Raw genomic sequence first — 26,178 nt, 5'->3', positions numbered from 1 at the left:
ACCACTTCGTGCTTCTGAAAGTAATGTAACATAGTACACAGAATTTGAGATTACTATGAATTGAAACCTTGCTACAAGTCTTTGTTGGACCACATTACTATGATTCTTTTGAAAAGGGCATTATTGTATTTTTCCAAGATGGTTGCCACTGATGGAGAGTGCTGGATTCCAATTGGGCAGATTCCTTTTTTTCTCACTGCAGTTATATTTGACATGGATCATCGCAATCTGTAAGTTAGATGGTTAGATTTGCCGGACTGAACGATTATGAGTTAATAAGGCATCTACTTGACTGTATCTTGTGATTCATTAAAAATGGGAGGTTGGTAATTAAATATTCAGATTTGTAGGCCAAATAAAGGGCATAAATAGCTGGGAATAACAAGAAAATTGAATTATATGAAATTACTATACTGTTTTCTATGGTAATTTTTGGTACTTACCACAATGGTTGGCATTTATGAAAGCTTAACATGAAACAGGATCAGAATGGCAATCTTTACTTAGGAAACAAGTTATATCAAACTTAATAAGAATTCTGTCATTTAATAGCAATTGCTAAATTTCTAAATAAGTAGCTTTCTATTTAGAAATACAGTTACCTCTACAAATATCCCTGGTTAAAAATAGCTTGAGACATGAGAATTGACTTCCTGAAATAAAGAATTAAAAGAAAACACCAGAGACAATACTGTATGAAAACGGCATATTTGTTTTATTAAACTTATTCCAAATAACAGAGGACTGATTCATTATCCGTCCTTGAAAAATTGAGATAAGTAACTAGAATGGAATGTGAATAGTTATTTAAATGTTACTTTCTGAAATATGCATTCATTTGGCAAATACTCCACTGTGAATATGAAAGTGCCAGTGCTGTATTACGCACTTAACTTTTTGAATTTGAAAGACAATGAATCAAGATATACAGGACATTTTAACACATGCTTATAGAAGGGATGGGATAGCTAAGAAAAACATGAAATCATCATTTTAGAATTAAAACTAGCAACAATAAGACTATAGCAGCAATTATTAAGTTAGCATTGGAGTAAATTTACCAAATGATTTCAGAACATTCGTTACACATAGTATAATTTAGAACAGTTTTTAGAGTTAATTATTAACACCTGGACTATACTCATTCTAAATTATTATTTGTTAGCAGTTCCTCCCACTTTTGAAGTATACACTTAATGCAGTTAGTTTAATCTGTTCTAGTGCCAACAGAACTTGTTCAACACAGGTGAGAGGAATGTTTCTGGAAAACTCAGGATAGTTCAGTGGCTCCACATATATTCAGAATAAATATTTAGCAAACTGTTGTTTAGACCAGAAGGTTGTCAATGTTCTTCCACCCACTCAATATTCCACAATATCCTCCCCTGAAAAGTTTTCTAAATATAACATTATACTGTGACACTGAAAGCTCTCTCCAGAATGAACTGCTCTATTCCTGTAGAAATGATTTAAATAATTCTGTTCCATATTTTTTAAAAAAAATGGAAAGAGGGAGAAAAGAAACAAGAAAAAATAATAATGGTGTGTGAGTGTGTGAAATCAGATTCATAACAGAGGGATAAACTCTGACGAGTGCAGTTTTTTATATAGTAGTCAGTGTTTTAAATAATGTACCTAAGTATGCCATCTCAAATTTTTAAATGGATTTATAATGTACAGTCAACCTTCCAGGACTATGCAAGCAGATAGATGACAAATACTGTTGATACCACGCGTATAAAATTATATTAATATAGAACATGGTATCATTTCACTCTAAAGGTCTTTAGAGTTTCCATATGCAGATTCTCCCCATTCTATATTCTCTGGAGCTTTCTCTTTAACATTCCTTTATGTACCCCTTCTGGACATCCATTCTAATTTCATCCTTCTACTAACCATTGAACACAAGTTATGTGGAGACTCCATTGCTTAATTATACCTCCTAAAGATGGAATTCACAATCGTCTTCTCCCATCCCCATACTATAGAAGATTTGTATGTTGATCATTTTTGTAAAACAATACGGAAGAGCAAGCATTTTTCTATATCTTCTTTTCAAACTTAGCAGTTAATCAATAGCAATCACTCTACAAACTGATTTAGCTGCCCTCTTATATTATAAATGCAGCTTAATATCTCTAGTCCACTTTCTATAACCACACCTATCCATCTTTCCCCACCATCTGTTCACTCATAGCTTTTCTTTCTCCTGCCATACTATCTGACCCTGAAGCAATTCAAACAGTCAGGCTGTCTTTTCTTTCAATTATTCCAATAATCAACCATATTTTGTCAAAAGTGAACCCTTTTATGTTTATTGCCAATTAGACATGCATAATTGTATATGTACCCCACAGCCTTGTATTGGAGAGCAAGAAACAACCTTATCAAATATAATTTATACATAACCTTTATACAGGAGTGATAGCTCATCTTCTATTCTTCTGACATGCACCAGCTGTTTTTCAGTGCACAGTATGCTGCAAAATCCATTCTCTCAAAAGAGAATGAAAAATCCACATGCTGTTGCTTATTTATATAAAGATGCTCCCCTGACAAAGAGATTGTAATAAGTCAACAGTTCTAATTATAATCCATGTACAAAGGCATCACTAAACATACATGATATGTTCAAATCTGTGTGCAATGATCTGTTTCCAACAGACAATAAGGAATACACACAAAGAATTTTCTATCTCAAGTCTGAGAAGAATTACAATGGTGATATTTGCTACAAGCTACAATATGCCTTTTGGAATTAGTGGAACAATATTTTAACTGATGTTTCTTGAATCAAGAATGCTCTTCAGTGCTACCACTGAAGGATCTGCTTCGAACATGGTTTCGCAGTTGCTCTATGAGCTCTGGATTTTGCTGCTGGATCTGCTGGGCAAATTGCTGTCCCCTGTACAAAATATGTATTTTTAAAAACAAAGATCAGATAAAGACAGCCACTATCGTGTAATACACTAAAATGAATGGAATAATATTATTCAAACAGAAGTTACTCTGTTTATTAAGAGAGAAACCACACAGGCATTTGAAAATTCTAACTTGATGTTAACCTAAGGATGCACAGGTAGTCCTTGACTTATGACACTAATGAAGCCTGCCCAGTATGGACATAAATTGTGATGGCCATAAAGCAGGTCGGCACATAACCAACTTTATTTTACCTTTTTAGAAGTTGCCTTTATCATCATGATAATTAAGTGAAACACACTCGTTAAGCAAGCCCATTATTTGCTATAGGGCAGTGGTGGCTAACCTGTTTGGGCTCCTGTGCCAAAAATTGTGTGCGCTTGCGCTCACGTGCCAGCACCCAGAAAGCAATGCGTGCCCCCTCCTCTGCCTTACCTGCACTGCGCCTCCCAGCTAATTTTCGGCCCCTTTGAGGCCTTTTTCAGCCTTCCAGAAGCTTGAGGAAACCTTCTGCAGGCTTTGCAGGCTGAAAAATGGGCCCATTTTGTCACTTCCAGTATTTCCAGAAATACAGGAAGTGATGAAACGGGCCTACTTTTTGGCCTACAAAGGCTTTCCTCAAGCCTCTGGGAGACCAAAAATCAGCTGTGGGGTGCGAATGCGCAGTGAAGTAAGTTTGCCTGCGGCTTGCGTGCCAGCACAAATGGCTCTGTATGCCACCTGTGGCATGCGTGCCATATGTTCGCCATCATATGGGTGTTTTGCTGAAAATATCAAAGTAAATGCTGGTTTTTGTCAAAAACATCATAAATTATAATCACATGAGTTTGGGATGCTGAAAATGGCTGTAAATGTGGGCCAATTAGAATGCATCTGAAATGTCATGTGACTGAGGGGCCCTGTTGTCAGAACCAAGCCATAACTAACTTCAGAGGGGGGGTGTCCATCATAACTTCAAATGGTTGCTAAATGACTGTCATTTAAAGAGGACTACTATGTTAAGCAATACAAAAATGATAAAAACAACAAAGATTAATCTTTATTTCTGTGTTACATGTCAATATACATTATATTTTGTAAAAAAAAATCTACAAGATTTAGGCTTACACTACATTAAGCCATAATGTGTTCTGGTTGGCTTTGGCTTAATTCACTATCTAAACTCAGCCACATATGATACAAGTGACAGCAAACTATGCCTGATGAACTTGTCATGGGGATAAAACAAGATATGGTTTAGAACAATGTGTGAATTCCGTCTTGGTAAGAATTGCTAAAACAAAATTTAGGAAGTCTAATATATTTTTACTACAGGTAGTATTTGCAACAATATATTGTATCAAATGAACTCTCAAAGCAGTGAACTAATGAAATGGGTATTTGGGACAACAAGGTGAAAAAGTAAAAAGTTAGAACCAAAAAGAGGTTTTCATTCTGAGAGTTAGCTTGCACTATAGAAATGGCACTGTGCAAGTTGATGAAAAGAAATGGTTTATTTAAGGAGATACATGCAACATGTATACAATAAGTGCAGGCTAACACCCAAATAAAGGAGCTCTTTTCAACTTTGGATCCAAAGGCATGAATCCAACTGGGCCAGTCATTTTCTCTCAGCCCTAAGAGGGAGGCAATGGCACACCAATTCTGAAATATTGCCAAGAAAACTGCCGGGACTTGTCCAGGCCGCGTTGCCAGGAGACAAGACCAGCCCAAAGATATAAACAAAACAAAGTAAAACAAACAGCATGCTACTTTTACTTACTGTAATTACAAATCCTTCATTAAATTATTTCCAGTATTTTTAGTCATTCTGACCACCAGACATACAACATCTTACTTCTTAAAGCTTAACCTTTTATCAAATGCATCGACTAAATGAATTAAACTACCTAAACTATATCAACTAACTAAATGGATTAAACTATATATACTCACGCATGAATTAGGCTTGAGAGATCAGTGAGACCGCCAACACCTGCAGCAGGACCCCCAATAGCATTTGTCATCATTCCTGACATTCTAAAGGGAATAGATATGACACTGATAGAGAGAAATACAGATTTTCATATCCATTGTTATTAACTATCATGTTATATTCTTTTTCATTAAGAGACTACAAGTAAATGTAAAGCTCTTATAAGCCTACTTACACTGAGAATGAGATATATTAATGCAAACAATTTCCACTGTCATAAATCCAAATAAGAACAATGTGAGTTGTTTTTTTAAAAAAAGCACTGTTGCTTGTTTACCATGAAGGCTGTTATCACTTGTGATCTCTACATAACGGGGGTGGGGGGGCAGTTACGATGATCCACCTCAGATATCTTAGGGATAGAAGTGATTTTGAAGAAGCATTTAAAGATTTCCCTAACAATCGGATGATTAGTTTGGCTATTTACTTAGTTGATCTATGTAATCAAGAGTGAATAAAGCTGCTGTGCAAGATTTCCCTCCCCCGCTTCATACACCTTCTGGTTGCTGATCCAAGGGAGCTCATAGTTTAAGGAACAGCTCAAGGAAATTAAATGTAGATTCTACAGGTTCTAAATAGTAAAAAATGAAGAATAAATATGACTGAACACTGGTATGAACCTAGGTTTGAATCTATACCATCTGTCTGCCTATCATCCATATCTCTCTCCCTTTCCCTCCCTTCCCTCCGTGTGTGTGTGTGTGTGTGTGTATCATCTATCTATCTATCTATCTATCTATCTATCTATCTATCTATCTATCTATCTATCTATCTATCATCTACCTACCTACCTACCTTACCACCCATCTTACTTCAGGGTAACTCTGGGTGGCTTACAATGTTAAACATTTACTTCATTGGTTAAGGTAGTGAAATAGTTCTATCTGTGCCCTTATTATGTCTGTGCATCTCACAGCTCTGTTTAAATGGACTGACATGCTGTTAGGGAATGATAGATGAGAAGAACTTCAGGCTGCTAGGACTTGTTTAATCATGAGTCCAACTTACAAATTCAAGTGGTTTTTATCTCTAAAATGCCTAATAAAGTCAGAATTCAATGCTGCTAAGGTTATCTGGAACTGTTTCAAATCTGAGGAATCTTTTGGAACTGTTTCTGGACTTATATAAGCAGACAAGGAAGAAATAGGCAACTGGGTTTGAGGGATGGAAAATACTTTTTTAAGGGAAGGGACTATACCAGTCACTTTGAAGAAGTGATCCCTTGACTGAATAATACCACTAGGCCTATAATTCACCCTTTCTACATAAAGGCTGAGAACGTGATGAGGATTTAGCTAGAAAGAGTCCTGGATAAAGTGGATTTTAACCTGGGGATGTGATCAAAACATCCCCAGGTTAAAATCCATCCCCAGGAAACATCCAGATGGATAGAGCGCAGTGTTTCTTGCTCTGTTGGACCTTCCAGTAACATTCAAAACTATTGACACATCTAGAACAGCAGATGGTGGCTTGGTTTACTTTACTCCGCTTTAGGTGATGCGCCTGAGTGACAACTTTTTGAACAGCAAATTCTGCTCAATAGTCACTGATGCTCTCCTTATCACATATCCTCAAGATTACCTCTCAAAACTACTTACAATCTTTATATTTTGTACTCTATTAGTATTATGAGTCACCTAGAGTCTAAAAGTATGGTGGAATAGAAACCATGTCACATAACACACATGTACTCAATTTATTAGGATTTAAATTTCAGAAGCTCATATGAATTTTCTTTGAACCCATCAAAGAACAGATTCCACTGCCAGATTTTTTCTTGAGTTCAAAAGCAGAGCTATAATCTCTTCTTCATCCTAGTCTAACAAATGGAAAAATCATTACTAGAAAGAAAATTGTTCAGTGAAATTTCAGGACTATGTGTGTTTCCTGAAAGTGATGTGTGCTCACCCTAATCCTCTATGTTATGCTTGCTTTGTCACCTCTATGACAACACAGGTGGCCTGTGTTGATACTTACAGTTGCTGGACTTGAGGATTCTGCATTAAACTTGCTGCCTGAAATAGATGAAATAATTTCAGCCATAAGGAAGCCAATAATTTGGCAGGGTAGTTTCACTAGCAAGTACCACTGTGAATAATGGTCAAACTTGCACTTTCAAAGTCAAACTTTTTGGGGATTTAATTAACCTTAATATCAAATGACTATGGTATCTCAGTACTGGCCTATTATGAGTCTAGCTACTTGTAATATGTGGTTCTTTTGAAGCTGCCCAAACCGTTAGAAGCTCAGCTACTTGAATCTTTTCAAGTATGGGGCCAAACTATGAAATACTTTCCAAGGGAGCATATCTTCACCCCACCCTCAATCTCCCAGTTTTTAACAAAATCAAAAACACTCCTTTTTACCAGGCTTTTAGCTGTTCAAGCAGTTTTAATTGTCCTGGTGTTAAGAACATTGCATTGTCTCCATTGATTTTAATTGTATTGGTTTGACTGTTGAGTTTTTGTATTTTGCATTCCAGTTACAGGGTGCTTTGAATAAGGTGAAAGAAAGGATTTAATTTTAATCAATGACATCATCAACATCTTAACAAATAATGAAAATATTACATCAAGAAGAGTAAGAAGTAGTTAGCGAATATGAGAAACAGTGGAATCTAGGAACAGCAACAATAATTTTTAAATACACTTACCATGCTAATGAAGGCAGGATTGTTTATCAAACTTGCCATATCAAAACTCAGACCAGTTCCAGTCTGAAAATAAATACATGCCAACTATAAGTAAAGAAGCACTGGATAACCAAAACACTTAAACAATTTATTATTACAAATGATTTGAAAGCTAACTTACAGGACTGGACATATCTCTTGATTTCTGTTCAGCTATTTTCAGGTTTGATTTGTAAGAATCATTTTCTGGATCAAGATCCAGTGCCTTTTGGTAACTGTTAATTGCCTCTTGATATTTATTCATTGAAGTTAGAGCCAATCTAATATGAACAAAGGGAGCCAACATGAGGACAATATGAACAAATATTTCTATTTTTTAAAATTTATTCTTTAAAAATATAAATACAGTTTAAATCATAGAGGAAAGAATGGGCTCAAATTCATCAAAAGTAATAATGCCACAAAGTAATAAAAATGTTAATATTTTCCTAGCCCTATAGCTTTATTTTAAAACAGCATTCACTGAATGTTGGTTACTTTATTGCTCAGTTTATCTACACTAGTGTCTAAAAGTAACTCTCTACTTTCTATTTCTATTTTCATATAAGCTTCTCTCTGCTCCTTATCCCAACTACCCGTAGAATTGCTACTCATCCATGCTGAGGTGTTTTTATAGAAGAACAGGCAGAGCTGTGGGTAGGGGCAGAATAAAACACATCATCAGTTTAGAGTCTTTGCATTGCCACAAGTGATCCAAATCTAGCTCCTCCTTGTCTTCTATTGACACTTATCTAATGCCAATTTAGTGCTGATCATTAGTTGACCAGATTTTTGTGTATAGGCTATAGGGCATAGGCTGTATATAGTAAATAAATCATTTATGCAGCAACCTATACAAATGATTTTGATTCTTTGCACTTTGCAGTTTTGTGACTAAGTCTGTGACTAAGCACAGTTACAAGAAGTCCCTTTAAAAGCATGGACTATCTATCTATCTATCTATCTATCTATCTATCTATTTGTAATGATATAATGTAGTAGATGTGTAGCAAACCATATTACACCACATATAGGGAGAATTTTATTACAATTTGCATACATTTAGAAAATAGGGAATGGTATATAATTTCAATTCTGTGTAGTGGATACCATGAGAAATGGGTTTACCATATAGTTACATGCATATTACATTAACTTCTCACTTAGTAAGCTTCTCAAATAGTAAATGATAAATGATGTTTGAAAAAGAATATAAAGTTTTTCTGTTTGCAAGATAGCTTTCAGTAGCTTATAGATTAGTTGCACAAAATAATTGTCAGGTTCTAGAACTAAAGATAATTTCCCACAGGTTGGGATCAAATCTTACTTTTAAGAAGCTCAAAACTTGCTTATTTTGAAAATCATGAGGGTCAACAGAGAGGGTCAATATAATGAGTCAACTGAAAAAAGGCCATTGATTTGAATACTTCCTATGTTTTTGAAACCATGTCATATAACCCACCAAATATTATTATGGAGTTTAAAAATACTTATTAGTCCAGAGGTGGTAGTCAGCAGGTTCTGACCAGTTCTGGGGAACCGGTTGCGGAAATTTTGAGCAGTTTGGAGAACCAGCTAATACCACTTCTGACTGGAGATTTTACAGTATCCTTACCCTGCCATGCCCACCAAGCCACACCCATAGAACCGGTAATAAAAAAATTTGAATCCCGCCATTGCTTATTACCCTTCTTCTTTTAAAGTTCTCAACGGGCCTTTAAGGGAAGGAAGGAAGGAAGGAAGGAAGGAAGAAAGAAAGATCTTTCGCATAAAGAAAACTTTCTTGTTCTGGCTTTTGCTGATTTTTCGGTTACAAGATGGGAGAATAAATTGAAAGTTAAAAAAATGTTTTAAAAGTACATTAATAAACATACATGAAATCATCTGGGACACTTCAGGTTTCATAAACACAAAAGGTAGAACCTAAAAAAAGTAATTGCTTTGGTTTTTGAATTAAATTAAAATCATGAAGCATATCAGAATGAAGTCATGCAGTAACCCAGACAGCCCTTTCATTTTGAGGATATTAATTTGAACAGCTTAGTTTAATTAAATTGATTGAATTATTATTATTATAATTATTATTATTCAGATTAATGTATTAATATTTTAGCTTCTTGGTAATCAAGTAAAAAGATTTACTAATTTGAGATGTTGCCAAATATTTTAAATATCTAGAGCTTTTCCCTCTTAGAGAAAATGGTTCAGACTGCTAGGAGGAGCTTCATATTTCCTCCTTTTGTAAGAAAATAGAAAAAAAGATCGAGAGGAAGCAAGGAAGAAGAATACCACAGAGATTAGAAAGTGTGGAGAACAAGAGAGAACAAAGGAGAAAAGGGAAAGAAAGAAGGTACAAGAGTTCCAGAGAAAGAAAAATATGGAGGGGGAAAGAAATGAAAGAGTATCAAAGAATGAATTAATAGCACTCTTGCTCCATGACTGTTTTTAATCTTTCACAGCATCAGTACATGGTCTAAGGAAATAACAAAAAATAGAACAAGTCCCTCTTTGAAGGATATGGGTGGCCCAGAAATGTGAGATATGACGAGTTAATTTGCTTACCCCATTCTTCCATATGCTTTGCTGTATTTTGGATCTATTGCAATTGCTCTCTCACAGTCTTTTATTGCTTCACTGTGATTGTTCAGTTTACTTTGAGCTGCAGCTCTACAGTGTGAAAAAAGAGCAAAGCTCAAAAAATATATAAGTGAACAAAATGATCTCCATCTGACCACCAACCATTAATATGATTATCATGTTATTTTGAAAAAAAGGCTGTAGATTGTTTTTCCACCCACTAATTACATGTTTTTTGAACAGAAAGAATATTAAAGAAAAAGATCTACCAAAGTCATGTTTCTGTTTTGTCAAGAAACACATTCTTCACAAAATTAAGAAATACCAAAATTAAGAATACCTTTAGAGCAGCGTTTCTTATACTTTTTTGCTCTCAGACCCCTTCCTACTTTTAAAAATTATGGAGGACCCCAAAAGATATATGTGTGTGTGTGTGTGTAATATTAAAAATTAAATCTGATGGTTTCATAGAATAGTTATTTATTGAATCATGTCAAAATAACAATACTATACTCATTAGATATTAACATAAATATTTTTCATGAAGAGCCCTATATTTTTAACTAAATAAAGAACTAATAATGAGAAAAGTGCTCTTGTTTTAAATTTCTGCAAGTATCTTCAATATCTGGCAAATAACTTTGATTTCTTGGGCCTCTGAAGGGTCCTTAGGGCCCCCAGGGCTCCTGTGACCACACTTTAGGAAATACTACTCTAGAGTTTGTTTAATAATATAAATGCCACATGACTTCAGAGTGACTCTGGACAGTTTACTCTCTGGAAACATAAACAAATAAGTAAACAGAGAAAAGTCTGTATCCAGACAAGACAACTTTCATATATTATAAATACACACCTGACAGGAGTTAAAAGCCACCCTACTCCAGGCCTGGGAGAACAACCAGATTTTTAAAGACTTCTAGAACAACATCAGAAGGCACCAGAGGGCAGGTGCAATTTTTAAGTCCTGACAGATGGCATGGTTGAACTCAGTGCTTCTCAAATTCAATAATTTCAACATGTGTTGAGTTGTAGAATTCCTCAGCCAGCATACTGGCTGCAGAATTCTGGAAGTTGAAGTCTACACATCTTAAAATTGCGAAGGTTGCAAAACACTGATTTAAAGGGATACAACCTGAAACAACCATCTCTGTTACCAAACAGACAGAACCCATGCAAGAGTCGGCTCGTCAATAACAATATTATTATTGCATCTCAAACTATCCACTACTGACCTCACCTCATTCCTAAGAGGTCTGTAAGGGGCGTGCATAAGTGCACCGTCGTGCCTCCCATCCCTGTCCTATTGTCCCCATTTATTTGTACCTATTTCCTGTATTCTTAATCATGTTTATACTTATACCTATTCTCTTGTAAGCGATTGACAAATAAAATAAAAATAAAAAATAAAAATAAAATGTTGCTAATTTTTCAACGTCTCCTTAATTCAAAAATATCTTTTCCTGGGATATGCATATACTCTTCAAGGATGGGAAAAGAAACAGCTTCTTAAAGAATGCACACATGCCTTCCAAAGTATTTGTTCTGCTTCAGAACTGAAGAGCTGCACAGTCTTAAAACTGAACAAAGACTTGCCCATCTAACTCTACTAAAGTTTTTCCAAAGATGAGCCATTGATCTCCACTGGGCCTTAACTTTCAAATAAAACGATAGCTGATGACTGAGCCTAATTAAGAAAGGACAATAAATACAGCAATGAAATTAACAAATGCCTGGTATATACTGAGAAAAGTATAAATATAATTCGGAAATAAATATCTGCATGCTTTATTTGAACTTCACCTGTTGCAGTAATAAACCGCATTATTTGGATCTAATTCTATAGCCCTGGTATAACAATCCACAGCAGCTGCATAATTGTCTTCTTTCATGTGATTATTACCTAAAATAAATCATCATAATAAAATAGTCATCAATAATTGAAATGATGAAATGCTGTTTTGAACAATAGCCTTAGGGGTGCTGTAAAATACACCCCATAAAAAAACAACTTGGTTACCCTTCATAAATATTTTTTTGGAAACAAATTATTTTGAGCAATGTTATACAAACTGGAACTATTAAAATTTGTGTCCTGTAATTTTGTTTGACACAAGATGGAACATTCCTTGACAAACTGGCTGAAATTAGTGATCCATTACAGTTCCAACAGCTACAGTATCATAGCTGAAATCAAAAGATTTGTGTCCAGATGCCATGTCATGAATGATGGCAATTTTGGATATCCGTTAACCTCAGTTGGTAATAATAATTACCTTAGAACACAGGACAAAAAATAATAGATCTAAGCCACAGAAATATAACACATTTACCGTAAGTTATAGTTATAGAACTATAAAGAATACTTTAAAAGTAGAACCAGTTACCAATGATCTAAGAAATGGACTGCCTTTGAATGAAGCACTGAGGCAGAAGATGGATAGCATCTGTCAGAAATGCTTTCATTTATATTACTGCATTGAGTGTGAGGTTGCTAATTGGAATAGCAACAAAAATAGCTACTGCTTGCATTCTACTAAACCACTTGAGACCACATTCTTTTGTATGGGAGTCACATTGAATGTACAGAATATTATGATCTGAAAGGAAACAAATGATGTTACTAAAATGAAGCTGACAAAGATAGGAGGTGCAAATAAAGGCTTGATTCATTAAACAAGAAACTCTGAAGACTTTTAGGTTAATGCAACAGGCCATAAACCATAGGTTGCAAACCACAAAGTCTTATATTAGTCTACACACTAGACCAGTGGTAGCTAACCTTTTTTGGGCTCCTGTGCCGAAAATTGTGCATGCGCTCGTGCATGCGCACTTGCGTGCCAGCACCCAGGAGTCAATGTGGTGGGCCCCCATGCACTCTTACCTGCACTGCGTGCCTTCCAGCTGATTTTCAGCCTCCCAAAGGCTCGAGGGAAGCCTCTGCAGCCTTTGGAGGCCGAAAAATGGGCCCGTTTTGACACTTCCGGTATTTCCGGAAATATAGGAAGTGTTGGGTATATGGATTACACCAACCAGGTTTGGGTTGAATAAATATGTAAACCTAGGATTAAGTGTCTATGTAGCTTTAAGCAAGAAACTGCAATGTCATTGTGGGTGCGGTTGCAGGCAGTAATAAAGGTAGGAAGGGAAACGTAATAGATCCGGCTTCTGGATGCACCTGGTTCTGTTCCTGGTCTGCTGCCTGCTGGATCGTCTATCTGCTTACTCTTGGAGGCTACTGTGCCAGATACTTTTTGGACTGTTTGCTTGGTGAGCTGAAGATTCAGCGTTGTCTTTGAGAGAAAGGTATCGGAAGGGAGAAGATTTACAAGCAGATAAGGACATTGTACTTACTGTTAATGGACGTGATAACTGGATGGATATACTGGATAATGATATATGGACTGAATGACACTTCTTAATCTCTGTGTGCAATAAATAACTATTTTATAACTACAAACAGTGTTTTTGTCTCCAGTGTGTGTATACTCTTGGGCCCACTCTCTCTCTCATTTGCCTGCCTGGCTTGACTGCTGCTGCATACTCTGCTTGGGGGTTTATCCCCAAACACTAACAGGAAGTGACAAAACGGACCTGTTTTTCGGCCTGCAAAGGCTGCAGAGGCTTCCCTCGAGCCTCTGGGAGGCCAAAAAAGGCCTCAAACAGGCTGAAAATCAGCTGGGAGGCACGCGTATGTGCAGTGCGGGTAAATTTGGCTGGGGCTCATGTGCGCACACAAATGGCTCTGCGTGCCACCATCACGGCACCTGACCAAAATTAAGGAGGACATACTATGCTAATGCGATGTGTGATTTAAATGCAATATATCTTTCATCCTAAATCCAAATAAGCATTTATACTGATTTGCTGTACATTTTATGTTCTTGTGGGTTTTTTTATTCTTCCAAAGCAGCAAGGAGACATTATACTTTAAACACACTGTTCATTCCATACAAGATCAACTATTAAACACCAGTAGTCTGACCATTTGTAATTCATTCATGAGTTTATCTATCATCATGACCAACAAATAAACTACGTTATCAATGGTGGAAAGGATTCTTTTCTTCAATCCTTTTTCAGTTTCCTACCTTCATCCTTGAGCTGATCAGCTTTTTCAAGGTCTTCTGGCAAAGAATCTAAGAGAGGTAGAATCTCATTCTATGGATATTTTAAAGAAAGACAAATATTATTTTCTAGAATCCTTTATTTAGGGTCATTTATATCACTGATCTCAAACAAGCCACAAGGGGCCTATTCTGCAATAAATATCGATAATGTAATATCAGGAAGAAATCAATGCTATAAAGTAATTTCCTTTTTAGTGCACTGTATGTCAGAGCAGAGACACTATCCAAATAGTAATCTGGGAGTACTCAAGTCAGCTCTTTCAATCTTGAGTTCCATTTACTATATTAGTTTTGAACACAAGCACTAGGGAAAGCAATGCACCAATCTATGCTGGATTTCACCATATTCAATCAGCTCAGAGTATGTCTATTTTTTTACTTTGCTATGTAAAAGAAATGGATCTGATTGCCTTCTCTTGAAACATTTCTCGTTCTCTTTATATATATTCAGATCTGGATGCAGGAAATATGCAAACTAAAGCTAGTTTAAATATTAATCAGCAGTGTCCAACTAAGAAGTCTGAAGGTATACAAGGTATTTTGTATGAAGAAATAAATATAAACATTTATTTACGTTTCTACATGAAATATACATTTCTAATTAAGCTATTTTATCTACAAAAATGTACAGTTATCATTTTTGAACATATCAAGGTCTCAAATACATTCTAAACCATATTTTTAAATCATGACAAGTTGTCAACAATAGTCAATAATAATCTGTCAATAATAGTTCTTGATGTATATCAGCAGGGGTGGGATCCGACAGGGTTAACTACCGGTTCGGTGATTTACGAGGTTCGGTGATTTGCGATGTGCTTCCCTGCACAAGCTGATCTGCTTCATCATCAGCTTGGTGCCTGGACAGCTGAGCAGCGCTGCGTGCAGAGAAGCAGCCTTTGAAAAAGCACTTTTTTCCTGCTTTTTTAACTGCAGCTGTGCCTTACACGGCAGCTAAAGTTGAAAAAGCAGGAAATAACAGTCAGGTAAGAGCCCGGGTGGGCGTGTAGGCAAAAACATCAGCAGTCATAGAACTAGTTCTAAGTCTGCTGCTCTTCAGAGCTACCAGTTCTTCAGTGGTGGACAGAATCAGTAGAAACCCAAGAAACCCTAGAAATTCAAGGCCCACGGGCCACATTAGGCCCACAATGTGGTCAGATCCACTCCCCGGGGCTGTCGTGGTCTACCCAGTGCGAAGAGGAAAGATCAGGCCAGTGTAGCTTCAGCCCAGTCTACCCAGTGCAAAGAGGAAACATGGCAGCAGTTTGGGAAGTGGCATCAAACTGGCCATGCCCACCCAGTCAGACACACCTACCCAGCCATCTATGCCCACTCAGTCGACCATGCCCGCCAGGCCCCCTGAGGACAACCACAGCCCTGATGCGGTCCTTAAGGAAATTGAATTTGACGTCCTTGATTTATATTAAATCAAAACCAATCAGAACTTGAAAAAAAGGGATGAAAATAAATCTATAAGCTGAATAAAAATCTTTGGGCCAGGCTAACAAAAGTATCATAACATTTCATAAATAAGCCATTTCATAAATAAGGCAAGGACCATTCTACAATTCTTTGGTAGCAAACTGGAGCTAGAATTCTCTATAGAAAAGTGTACCCTATTAAAATGTTTGAATCTCTATAAAGATATAATAATACAAAAATTAATTAATTTGTACCTTATGACAAGAATCTGCAAATATTTCTATCAAACGTGAAGGTACTGCAAGACGGGTATCCTCTAAATTAATTTTGAAGACTGTCTCCAAACACTGAATTGCCACTAGAGAGAAATAAATTATTTTTAAAAATAATGTGATGTTTATCATCACCATAAATTTCAAACCGTAATTGTTATCTGATCTTAAACCCCAAAACCAAATAGATATATTTTTTTACTCTGTTTCTATGCAGAGCAACCAGATCCCATCTTGTTTTGTTTTGTACTGTGTTTATTATTGTTTTTGTTGTTACTGTTATATTGTGAGTCATTTAGAGTCAGCTTGGAGCTGGGCAGTACCTAAATTAAGTTCAGAAAGATATGAATCTGCAAGAAATCTAATAAGAATGTCGATCAATAAATCTAGGCTAACAATGAGAAAAAATAATAATAAAGCATCGCTCGTAACCTGCCAATATGGTCTTTGTTGATCTTCAGAGTCTCTTAAAATTGTTTGAGATTCATACTACAAATATAGTATAAAGTATTTACAGTATGAATCTCATTTATCTTAGCAGTTGTGCAGGACAATCTGACATTATTGCTAGTTTTTGTGTGCCTTTAAATGGAATTTTATAACATCATGTTCAGTTACTACTGATTTAACAAATTATCCTAACAATGTCTTTCTTATTGTTTTAGTCAAGTGTTAATAATATGTTTTATAATTCCACAATATATCTGAAGCCATACAATGTATGATATATTCTGATGATGAAAGTGGCTTTCTGCCATCCTTAGTGGATCAAATTTTTTTTGAATTTTTCTTGTAGATGTATAGATCATGTTTAAATTGATTTTCTCCAGAAATTTTTAACTTCAATCTGTAACGGTTTCAATATAAGGGAGAAGCAACTGTTTCTTTGTCTCTGAAGATGGCAGCCATTGCTGCTGACATATGGTCAGGGTACCCAAAAAATTGGACTGTGGCCTATTAGATCAGAAGGTCATCACCATTTGACTGATCATGACAGCCTAATCAATATATATCTTTAATAAGATTTAAACATGTTCACTTATCCTGGAAATTTGAAACAATTTAAGTAGAATTTTGTATGTCCCAAACATGAGGTATAGCAAAGGGAATATTTTATTTATTTATACCATTGTTCAATGGAAAAATAGCTTCACTCCATATTTAGTGTTGGACTGATAATGTGTGCTGCCTCCACTGGTGTATTTTCCCTTGCCCCAGTAGCCTGTAAAATCACTTCCCATCTCAACAGACACCCAAGTAAGAATGCCAGCCAAGTGTCCCTTAATGATGAGCCAAACAGACAACAAATACCAAGTCTACTCAGACAGGACCTAAACTGTGCAAAATACAAATATTTCAGAAATATTTGAATTAGCACAAAATGGAGGGCTTGTAGGAAGTCAATGTTTTCCTGGTAGAGGAGAGAAGTAAATGATTTGATCCTATGTAAGCCTTTCGGTGGGGACTTCCTACAGTGGCTTTACATATATAAATTCAGATTAGAGTAGCTTAGTCCAAATTGATTTGGGATATATTGTAGTTTCAATTACTATATTGGAGTTATGTTTTCAAATAAAAAATAAATAAAAAGTGTGGTTGCTTGATTTTTATAAGATATTCAGTAAATCTCTATTATGATAATGGCTTAGAATTGTTCTTCTCTTCATCACAAAAGAGTGAAATGTTTTTACTCATTTGATTTGGAAGAAGTGTTTTGTAATACCTTTTTAAATTATTTTAAAAATATATCAAAACAGACCTTCCTAATTATTTTCCTTAAAAAGTATCAACATTTTACTGATATAAAATAGAGAAAATCTCAATTTCAAAGTACACTCATTGCTTCAACCAACAATACCTCTAAATGTAATTTCATTTAAATATTCTAAAATTAGATTCAATTATCTAGACTTAACAGTAAACAAAATTTGTTCAGACGTAAGCTTCACGATCCCAATCATATGCCTACATTCCCAAATACCTACAGCCTGGCTGGCAAGAATAACTTAACATATGGTAGAAAAAATATATTTAACAAGTCAGCACAATTGTTAGCCTACAGCTAGCAGCATAATGGTCATGTTGTCCATATATTGAGCAGGAGTTGAACTTGCCAGAAAAAAACTCTTAATGATTAAAATTGTTTTATAATTAAATGAGCATAATAATAATTTTGTAATCTCTGCTAAGCAGGAGATGGTAGTATTCAGCATCATCAAGCTGATCCCAAAAATTAAGCAGGGTTCAGAAGGTTGCAACATTCTAAGACTACAGACTGTGGTAAGATGGGCAGCCAATAAAATTTATAATAAATAAATAGTCTGGGAAGTGGGGAAAAAGCTCTGAAAAAGATTAAGGCAAAATATTTCAATATTATCATCAAGGAAACTACATGGATATTTCTATGTAGTTATTATAATTCCCTGGGACATGGAAAATCCAAGGTGTTAAAGCAACTGATAGATAAATCTTTTGTCATCACAAGATATCCTATACCAGTGGTTAGTTCTGGAACTTAATAATCAAGATTGGTTTAACATACAGCAGGAAATAATGTATCTTTTCCTTTATTAAATAGAAAGCTAAACCTTACCAATCTCACATATGAAATCTACTCTAGGTTTGTGAATTTGTGCCTGCCACAATAATTCTCCATATGAACTGGATACCAAACATTCTTCTATGACTATGCACTGAAAGAGAAAACTCTATTGAACAATCTTTCTGATTCACCCTTTTTACTTTTTAAAGAATAACTGAGGTAAATGACTAAGGGACTCTAACGTTCTTCAGTTTTGAAATAAGTTTATGAAATACACACCTTCCAAGCTTTCTTGTTCATCTGATGTGAAAGTATCCATTTGACTCTGTTCTCTCAGGAAATGGATGATAGCATAAACAAGGTGCTTCACTGAAGACATTCTCAAATTTAATGCAGTTTTTCTGAATCATAAAAACAGGACAACAGAAAGACTTTTAATGAAGTTAACATCTATTGCACTGAAGAAATGGACAAATGATGAGTTGTATTCTGAATTAGATTTTTATCTGAGAATCTCTTTCTTGAGGAAAAGCTTTCAGTCACTTTTAAATATCATGGGCTCAGTTCTTCAAAAAGGACAAGAACTTTTTAGATATTATTTTACTAGCCTATTAATAAAATATAAAAAATAATTCAAAGAAAAATGTAATTAAAGATATTGTTTAAATCACCAATATGATTAACCAATTTTATTTCCTGTTTCTCCATCTTCAATAATTAGAATAAAAAATGGAGTCTAAAGCAAATAGTCTTTCATTCTGGGGTTCTGTTTATAAGTTAACAAACTGCTAGAAGTTTCATAACATTCTCTTAATCCACTGCTGGACGTGCCTTTGACATTTCTGCCATCTGTGGGCTGAAGAAGCTAGATCCAATCTGTGCATAAACTGATTTGGCTGAACTTGCCCTCCAGCATGCAATGTTTTCATCCGAAGAAGCAAACACAAATGTATTCAATTCAACTGTGTTATGGCCTTTAGACAACAAATAAAATAGTAACAGAGCAGTAAACGAACAATAACTATACAACAATCAGTCTGATTTTCCACTATGGTTCCCCTACCAGAATCTGCTAAATAACACAATTTTGCAACATTGTGTGTTGCATGAGAAATATTATCAACAAACAACACAGAAGATAGCTTAGTGACCAGAGATTGATCCCAAAATGGGAAAAAAATAGCTTTCTCTCTATATTGTATCAAACTTAACAATGTAAAAGATGAGTAATTGATTCTACCTACTTCTTGTGTACAACATGGGCAGAGACAATGAACCCTGAACACTGCAATATTTGCTCTTTACAACAATGCTGTAGTAAGTGCATTACAGCACCCTTAGTACAGGTCCACTGATAGTTTGGCTAAGCGAGTTAGATGGAGAGCCAGCCTCTGATCGTTTTTTTGTATCAATGAAAAGCTGGATAATCTCTTTAAATTATACTGCAACTCAATTTCAAATAATGATTGAACAATTAATTATTTTGCCTGAGACCAGCCAACATTACATAAAATGGTCTGAAAAAGATTATGTGAAAGTAGTATCTGCTTAAGAGACTTAAAGTAGACTGAAAGGAATCATTTTAAACACAATAAAGAAGCCCTGTAGACTAATAAATAAATTTAAGCCACTAATTAAATATCCCTAAGCTTTTGTTTCTATTCTAATCAACCTTGTTTCTAGCCTGAGCCACATCTGAACCACATTTGGGAGTACCAAAAATAAACCTGAAAAATCTAGATTGAAGTGATCTCAGTAGACTAGAACTGATTACGGACTGACACTTGCCCCAAATAGTAATTGTACTAAGCTTTTGTCTGCAAAGTTAAATAGCTCCAGATAAATATCTATTTCCTTATGAATAATAATACTGTATTATTAGTTTTTATCATCATCATATATTATTACTATTTAGTTTTCAAGTATGATTTATGTTGATTGCTTATTTAATATCCTATGGCTATCACTAAGTGTTGTATCTTATGATGAATGTATTTTTATGTTGACTATGATCATGATTTATTGCTTATAGCTTTTATGTATACTGAGGGCTCATGCACCAAAGACAAATTCTGTGTGTGTCCAGTCACACTTGGCCAATAAAGAATTATATTCTAATAATACTGTAAAATTGATGTGGTAGTTCTTTGGACCAAATCAAAGCCCCTTCTAGACTTTCACTGGAATTAAATCCAAGATATATAAACAATTTAACATGTTCTGTCTGATAACCATTAATATTTAACTAAAATGTTTTTTTAAAAAATAATTAACCATCAAGTGCTTTTTAGGGTAATTCTGGACCAAGGCAATGATACCACTTTTGTGACCAATCCATGTTTAGAATGACAGAATCATCTATATAAAGATTAGAGATGTTGATTTACTAGTTAGGGAGCCAAAATAGCTATAGATTTTAATTGCTAAGGGAATTAATACACATATTAAATAAAATGGCAGCTAGAGCACAACCCTGGTAAACATCCATAAATATTAAATAGATTTTTTTTAAAAAAAGCTCAACTGTACCATACACCCTAACCAACCTATAGAAAAATAAGGTGTTTATCAGTTGAGGTGTGTTGGGCTTAGACCATAGCAAATTACAAGAAATGACACCACTTTGAAGTCAACAAAAGTAGTAAACTGTTGGCTTAGGATTAATTTGTTATGAAATGTGTGATCTTGGGGAATGAAGGGAAGAGATGCTACTTGGGCAACAATCAGACAAAAAAGACAGGAGCCCTCAGTGGCTGAACAAACAGAGAAAGAAAGTTAGGAAGGACCCATCCTAATTGGATCAAGCATTTAAAAGTGGCAGCAGGAAGTTTGTACTTTCAGACTTGCAAAATTCTGTTAATGTAGTCTTACAAAAAAGTAGAATTAATTCATCTACTTTAATCTGTCTGATTTACCTGGGAGAGATGACAAACTGCAGCAGATGAAGCAAATATAAACAAAGGGTTGACCTTTTGCACGTGGCTAAGCATTGTGAGAACAGCCCAATGTCCTTTATTCAAAAATTGGGAGGAAAAAAATTATGATTTAAACTTTGAAACAAACATACTATATTTAAGGCCTGATCCTTCTGCCTTATACATGATGTCGCTTTTCTGCAATAAAACAATTATACAAAGCTGTATTGTGCCTGTGAGCTGAAGCAAATTCCTGATTATGGATTTAATGTCTGGCAAGTCAAGTTTTATTGCCATGCCTGACAAGAAGTTTGACAATCATAGTACAAGAAACATTAGAATATATAGATGGGAGAAATTTTTCTTCCCTTATAAGCCAGTATTTTATGATTTCCCAAGCTATATAAACTGGAAAACTTTTTATATCTAATGCTATTTTGATGTTTGAATCATTAACTATGAGATTGTACTCTACTGCTTTAGTGAAGAGCATCATTGCTTATATAAAAGATGTAACACCCTGATCCCCCAATTTTAGCACCATAGAACATGGCTAAAAAATATAAAATTAAAGAAGGTTTGAAAAGAAGACAAGGAAGAGTTTTTCTCTTATTCTCAAAACATTAGGACCATTCAGTAAGGCTGGTAGGAAATTTAAAACAGAGAAAATGAAGCAATTCATCATACAGTATGTAATTTACCTATGGAATTCATTATCGTTGTGTGGTGTGATTGCTACCAATTTGAATAGTTTTAGAAGGGGTTGGAGTTGTTTTCTTCCCAGCCTTGAGATTGGAAAACATCTGTTCAATGTTTATTCCAACAATTCTGACAAGCCTGAGAATTCCTGTTTTACTCATCAGCTTCAGCCTTTACACTAATATGCATCACTCTTTGATAATATTAAATATTATATTAATTAAAAAATTAAATGTTATTTCATAACCTTATTTCTTCATTCTACCATACCCTTTCTTCTTTTCTGTTGGTTTAAAAATATCATGGTTGCAAGTTATCCTTTAAAGAATGCTAATTTTCTACCTACTATCTATCAAGGTTTCAATTTCTAATGTAGTACAAAAGTTTGAAGGGTTATTTTTTTACTTTTACAAGTCAATTAATGGATTAATATCAGTCCTGGATTATTTTTTCTGATTCACTCCTGATCCTACGTAGTTTCTTTTAGAGCACTGAACTTGTCTGTTTGAATTTCTCACTATACATCACTACACAGGCCAGGGTGGGGCACATTTGAGGCATGCATGCTTTGCTTTGCTTTTTTCTAGAATCCCCAAATTTATCAAGTATTACCTGTTGTAAAATGCATATATATAAGATGAAAAGTGTCAGATCTCAAAGAATTTAAGCACCAAAATGTGTTTTGAGTACTAGGACTTCACAATTTTTCTACCCTCAAGTCCACTCTTGGTTCTTCTTTCAAGCTTTCTTCCTGCCAATCACATAATTTGGAGAATGCAATTATCATAATCTTAGCTGTAAGCAACCTACTGCCAACCATTCAAAATTAAAAATATCTGGATCCATCTTATACTGAGGCAGACCTAAATGGTTCCTTCAAATAAATCATAATAAAACTTATACACATGAATGGTACACTGTAATGCAGAATGGCAGAGAGAGGGGACGTTTGAGTTCTCTGCTGGCTGTACTGTCTGTGTTTTATTTTACAGCGCAATGTGTAGTTCTTTCTTTTTGCCACCCGCTTGTTTTTGAGTCTGATTCCTTCTCCTTCCCCAATTTCTTTCCCTTATTCTAAAATATAGAATCAGTTTATGATTTATTTCTGCCACACTTAGAATGCCATTAGATGCCTTAATCCAAAATGGACAGTGTTTCTTTTCAAAAGTTTTTTTTTTCTCAGAGTTCAGCTACTGGTTCACAATTCAACTTCTCTGCCACATTAACTCAACTCATCTTTACATTCTAGTCAGGCTTCAGGTTCATTGCTACTGGCAATGGGCAGAGAGGGAAAAAGGAATTAAATGTACTGCCAGTTTCAAACACACAATGTGTGAATAATATCAATCCAGAATAAACTCTTTAACTTTACTTGTGTCAAATGCTGCCTCTTATTTTTCTCTGTCCAACATGTATCCTTGCATATCTCCAGTTATACCATTGGCAATCATACCAAGTTTTCAGTTCCCTCAAACATCACCATCATTCCTCTCCCCTCCCTGTCTTTTCTCTTGCTTGTTCCTTGTGCCTGCAATTATCTTCCTGAAAACATTGTCTTGTTACCTTCCAAATCCATTTTGACATTTTTGGCCCAATAATCTAGGATTTAAGGCTGCAATCTGAAAGATGCTTACTTGAAAGTAAACCCTACTAAACTCAACAGATACACTTCTATATGTAATTAGAAATTTACATATCAAAGAGATTTGGGGGGTGGGGTTCTCCATTATCTCTAAGTCCCACTTTATATACACAATAACTTATTGAACAACTCAGTGGCAATTTTTCCATGAATTTAGCCACAGAACCAATACAAATCATCATATTGCATAAGTCTAGCAAATGTGATTTATGGAATAATCCACAAACAAACCACAACTGACAGCGTGAATCAGAGTACAAGTAATCTTGCTGAAAGAATATTTAATGTAGCCATTTGTCTTCCCTCCTTTTAAATTTACACTTCTATAAATTGATTAGAGGTTTGGAAAAGGCATGAAGACAAACTAGAAATAACTAGGAAATCACACATACAGTGACAGTACTAGGCTAGAGGCCAGGAAACTGAGTTCTAGTCCCACCTTAGGCATGAAAACTGGCTGGATGTCTTTTGGCCAGACACCCTCTGCCCAATTCACTTGATGGGGTTGTTGTGGGGAAAATAAGGAGGAGGGATAAGTAGTTTGTATATTAGCTGCCTTAAGTTATTTATAAAAATAATAAAGGCAGGATATCAATAAATAAAGTTAGTAACTATTCCCATTTGCACATTATACAGAAAGCCATAACAGTAAATACATATCTAAGAACCATTTAGCATTTTGCTTTGTGATGTCAAATGCTAAGTATTTTGCTGTATGGCATATAATATAGCACTTACATAGATATTTGTGCATTAGAAGCTGTACAATCTAAATGTTTAATAAACTTTAAAACTAAAACCATGCCCTTGCTAGGCCTATCTACCAAACCAAAAGCATATTCTATTACAAAGGATGGACTACACTTCTCCAAATAGGTTTCTGTCTCCTTATTTTTGTAATTTTGATTGCAAATTCAGGATTGCGTTCAGTGTCATTTAAACTGAATTAAGTGGTTTAATTTAAACAATGCATTCAGAAGAAACCAAAAAATTCTGAAGATATTGCAAAGAAGGCAAGAGGACATCTCACGTATACTCACAAAAATGACACAAATTATAAACTCACATCATTTCCACAATGAAGTCATGGTGTTATTACTTACCACCCCTTTGTGGGCACCCATGAAAATGTCTTACTTTTCACTTCACTTATAAGCGATCCAACTTTTCATAAACCTTCATTTTATAATGAAATCTAGAACATTGTGACCTCAATGCAAACTTGCCATTAGTGGCACATGCTGAGTCAGTGCTTCATTTACATTCAACATCTCCTGTATCTATTAGAATTATATAACTTCAAGAAAGTATTTTAGCCCAACTTCCGAGGTTCTCCATTTTCCTGTAACATTTTTTTCACATTTTATCCTGAAAAATAAGCTTTACATGTCCTGAAATTATTGCTGAAAAGACTACAAAGGGCTTTTGTTGTTGCTGAGAATGGTGAAGCGGCAATTGGAGATTTGCAAGAATGGAAATGCAAGTGTTGCCATATAAACATGTTCCCCCCTTTAGCAGGGGCCTGGCCCACTAGAGGCAGAAGCTTGTGGCCACATAATGATATTAAAGCAGCATGTTTTGTCCGAATGGTGGTACAAAACCCATTCGAAGATGCGGTGGCGATTCAACTCCGGCGATAATATGCTCCATGGGATTATATAACTGGGCAATTCTGATCTTTGAAATGTCACACCTTGGGGGCACCCAACCTTGGCAATCAGCGGCAGATGGGCATCTTTAATGGTCTGAGCACGTAAAATGAGAGCGGTCGTATTTTTTTAACACGGGGAACACCTGCCAGGCAGCCCTCGAAGAGAAGCAGCTCCGCTCGTCCATCTTTCCCATCCCAACCCCTGAATCCTGAAGACGCAACCAGCTCCAGTCCTTCAGTCCCCTTAATAAGGATGCTGGAGAAGGGAATATGACTGACGGACGGACGCCCGGGGGTGGGTGGGGGTGAAACCAGGCAAGCCAGGTGCCTTGCCTTGATCGTGTCCAGTCTCACCCCGAAACGGCTCTCGGGGACGCACAAAACAAACCGGGGAGCCAGATGCGGGTCCCACTCGGCGTTTATAGGATAAGGTAAAAGGCGGCGGCGGCGGCGGCAGCCTCTCGCAGCGCCGCGGCCACGGCTCCTTTTCCGCTGCAGAACAGCGGGCAGCAAGCATCCCTCCACGCGCCCAAGGGAAAGCTGAGAGGCCGTCCCTTACCTTGCCAGCAGGAGTGGACGGGTGGTTGTGGTGCGATGGTAATGGCTGGTCAGACGGGCGGGTTTGCTTTCCTCCGCCGACTCCAGGCGCAGCAAACTTCTCCCCGCCGCTGCCTGGCTCGCGGGGCTCCCGTGGCGTTTTCCGGAAGGGAGGGGGGGCAGCAGGGAGGGAAGGAGCGAGCGAGGGAGGGAGGGAGGC

General features: G+C 35.9%; 1 protein-coding gene across 1 annotated transcript; it reads right to left on the bottom strand.

The window, feature by feature from the left end:
- Nucleotides 1-692: 692 nt before the first annotated feature.
- SGTB (small glutamine rich tetratricopeptide repeat co-chaperone beta) lies at nt 693-26,175 on the bottom strand. The gene is made up of 11 exons (XM_026717334.2): nt 25,981-26,175; nt 18,794-18,915; nt 15,955-16,058; nt 14,240-14,309; nt 11,952-12,051; nt 10,134-10,238; nt 7,714-7,852; nt 7,554-7,616; nt 6,878-6,915; nt 4,861-4,944; nt 693-2,908 (listed from the first exon to the last, which is right to left on the bottom strand). The coding sequence occupies exons 2-11, from the start codon at nt 18,891-18,893 to the stop codon at nt 2,797-2,799; spliced, it is 915 nt and encodes a 304-aa protein (XP_026573119.1). The 5' UTR covers nt 18,894-18,915; nt 25,981-26,175; the 3' UTR covers nt 693-2,796.
- Between the last annotated feature and the right edge of the window lie 3 nt (nt 26,176-26,178).

This window comes from Pseudonaja textilis, chromosome 2 (assembly GCF_049901715.1).
Source record: "Pseudonaja textilis isolate UNSWEBS1 chromosome 2, rPseTex1.2, whole genome shotgun sequence".
In the NCBI taxonomy this organism is placed as follows: domain Eukaryota; kingdom Metazoa; phylum Chordata; class Lepidosauria; order Squamata; family Elapidae; genus Pseudonaja; species Pseudonaja textilis.
Note: the sequence above shows the minus strand (reverse complement) of the source record. Positions and strands in the feature narration are given on the sequence as shown.

Excerpts from the sequence above, each read along its gene's own strand:
- SGTB (XM_026717334.2), bottom strand. The coding sequence starts at position 18,893 with ATGTCTTCAGTGAAGCACCTTGTTTATGCTATCATCCATTTCCTGAGA. Across the intron at positions 12,052-14,239 it reads TGATCAGCTCAAGGATGAAG|GTAATAATCACATGAAAGAA; the intron begins GTAGGAAACTGA and ends GATTTATTTTAG. Across the intron at positions 7,853-10,133 it reads AAAGCATATGGAAGAATGGG|ATTGGCTCTAACTTCAATGA; the intron begins GTAAGCAAATTA and ends TGTTCATATTAG.